This window comes from Pteropus vampyrus, unplaced genomic scaffold, assembly GCF_000151845.1.
Source record: "Pteropus vampyrus isolate Shadow unplaced genomic scaffold, Pvam_2.0 Scaffold1000003061, whole genome shotgun sequence".
In the NCBI taxonomy this organism is placed as follows: domain Eukaryota; kingdom Metazoa; phylum Chordata; class Mammalia; order Chiroptera; family Pteropodidae; genus Pteropus; species Pteropus vampyrus.
The window spans coordinates 1-2,848 of record NW_011917463.1 but is presented as its reverse complement, the minus strand read 5'-3'; the positions used below and the strand labels follow the sequence as shown (position 1 = coordinate 2,848).

The window sequence follows — 2,848 nt, the reverse complement described above, 5'->3', positions numbered from 1 at the left end:
CAGAGGACTGACCCACTTCTAAGCAAAGAGTATAAGGTGATGAGAAACAAAAGTTTTTACAGTTCAGTGAGGGAGAAATTAAGGTCACAAGTTGTACCTTAAATTTTAATGCATCAGAGTCATCGTAGCCAGATCATGTTTACATTTATGCAATGCTGACTTCACTGTACCACTGTTTAGGTACAATATCTCCGTTTAAAATTTCTTTCTTCTTCATGTGGTTTTTCGACATAAAATTCTCCTACCCAAGGACAATAATGAATGAATGGAGAGGCTTCAACTCAGTTCCCTCAGCAAACTTTATTGAATAAATGTCTATATTAGATTCTACCACTGCTGTAAAATATTCCCACACTAGTCGTTTAAAACAAGCAAATATATGCTCTCACAGTTCTGTGTCAGACATGTCAATGTGTCTCATTGTCTAAACTCAAGATGTCTGCAGGGTTGGGTTTCCTGTAGAGGCTCAGGTGAAATTGTTTTCTTTCCCATTCCAGTTTGCATTCTGGCCAGCTGCATTCCTTGGCTCCTGGCCCTTCCTCATTCTTCAAAGCCAGCAGTGTGGCATGTTCATCTTGTCTCCTCTTCTGCTTCTAGAGGAGCATTGTGGTCACCTTCATCCCACATAGATGATCCTGCCTCCTCTTCTACCTTACAGTCGCCAATTATTAACCTTGTTCCACCTGTTACCCTAATCCTCCCTGTTATAAAAATATCAAGTTCAAAGGCCCTAGGGCTGAGGCTGTGGATATGCTTAGGAGGTCCTTCTTCTGTTCTTTTTAAAAGTGTATTACTATGTGCCACTCAAGGGCCTTTATATAAAGAAAATAAACCCAGAATTTGTCACATTTTCTGAATGAGTGAATACATTATTCTTTTAATACCACATGCAAGAAAAATTTTGTTCAGAAAACCTAAAACTATGTCTAGCTGAGTCTAACACAGAGTTAGACTCTGGGTTAGAGTGGAAAAAGATCTAAATATTAGAGCAGAATGTAAGATAAAACTAAATTACTTACATTATATAGAGAAGGTGAATTCAAATAAGTAGCAATTCCAGTAAATAAACAGAAGAGGTACATTCTACTTCCATAGTCACTGGCTCCAAACTTTTGGCTATTCAGTCATGGGAATATCTTGAGGCCCAGAAAATTATCCCTTGTGTATTGACCATCCCAATAAATTTATTCAAAGCTGCCTTTATAACTTTGTTCCTCAGATTATAGATAAAGGGGTTCAACATGGGTGTGACCACGGTGGACATCACTGAGGCTACTGTACTCGAATGTGAGCTGTGGGTTGCAGCAGAGCTGAGGTACACTCCTAGGCTCGTGCAATAAAATAAGGCAACAACTGAGAAGTGAGATTCACAGGTACTTGCTTTATACTTCCCCTGAGCTGATGCAATTCCACATATGCAGAAAACGATCTGACAGTGTGAATAAAAGATTTCAGTCAGGGGACTACCACTCAGCAGAACAGTTACAAAGTGCATCAGCATTTTATTAAGAAAGTTTTCAGAACAGGCAAGTTGAATCATCTGATTGAGTTCACAGAAAAAGTGGGGGATTTTCAAGTCTTTACAGGACAGCCTCAACACCATTAAGCTTTGCAACAAGGAATACAGGGCATTCATGATCCAGGACACCAGAAGCAGCAGTCCACAGAGCCGAGGGTTCATGATGACTATGTAGTACAGGGGGTGATAGATGGCCACAAAGCAGTCATAGGCCATCATGGTCAGGAGGAAGTCATCCAACATTGCAAAGAGTAGGAAAATGTACATTGTTATGCTCCCTACATAGGTTACAACTCTGCTCTGTGTCAGGACGTTCACCAACATCTTTGGGACAATGGTGGAGGTGAAACAGATATCTGTCAAGGGCAGGTTGGAGAGGAAGAAGTACATGGGCATGTGGAGGTGGGAGTCTGAGCTGATGGCCAGGATGATGAGCAGGTTTCCAGACACAGTGTTCAAGTACATGGAGAGGAAGAGCCCAAATATGAAGAGCTGCAGTTCTGGTTCCTCTGAAAGTCCCAGAAGAAGAAATTCTGAATCTCTTGTAAGATTCCCTGGTTTCCATGAAGTGAAGATGATTTACAAGGAAGAGGAAAATAACATGAGTAATTTTCATACAAACTGGTATTAGCCACATAGCTCCAATGCTAGAGTTTATATTTTGCAGTCAAGAAATTAATTTCAATATGTTTTATATAAATCTGGTCCCCGTTGGAAGTTTCCTGTGCCATCTCAAATTAGGATTTTTAGTCTCATTCTGCTTTATTTCCTACAGGTTCATGTATTCTACAGTGTTAATGAGACAATCAGCCTAGTCAGAGACAAGAGATCGCTGTTTGTATTCTTGGTTAAGTAATTAATTTGTAATTAATTAATGTTAATGTGTTATTAGCCATGCGTCGGTGTGAATCGACACTACAAGGGCCATAGTTTACAAGTAAGTGATAGGCATAGATGTGCAGTTGGGTAACACTGTAGAGTGAGTGAGATGCATAAAATGGATGCAGAAAACACATCTGAGTAGTTTTGTTGGTTGGAGAGTAGGAAATTGTCAAGTGTGGAAGACAATGCAGTGCAGTCAGATTGTTTGCATTAAATTTCCGTGATGGGCTTATTCGAGCATTTCTTGTAGTCACTGAAAAATTCCAGGTTAGTGGAAACAGAAACGATCTTGCAGCAGCCGTTCGTGAGGCATGCATTGCAGTATATTCTCTCCTGCTGGTTATTCATGTAGAAAATAATTATATAATGAATCTAAAAAGTTCTTTTTTTCCAAATAGTTTTATTTGGAATTATTTCACTACTGGTGAGGGTGCCATATTTAGGGGT

The 2,848-nt window shown here is 39.7% G+C and overlaps 1 protein-coding gene across 1 annotated transcript; it reads right to left on the bottom strand.

The window, feature by feature from the left end:
• Nucleotides 1-1,120: 1,120 nt before the first annotated feature.
• LOC105311305 (putative olfactory receptor 7A2) lies at nt 1,121-1,915 on the bottom strand. Its single transcript, XM_011387291.2, has one exon. The coding sequence runs from the start codon at nt 1,913-1,915 to the stop codon at nt 1,121-1,123; it is 795 nt and encodes a 264-aa protein (XP_011385593.2).
• Nucleotides 1,916-2,848: the final 933 nt, after the last annotated feature.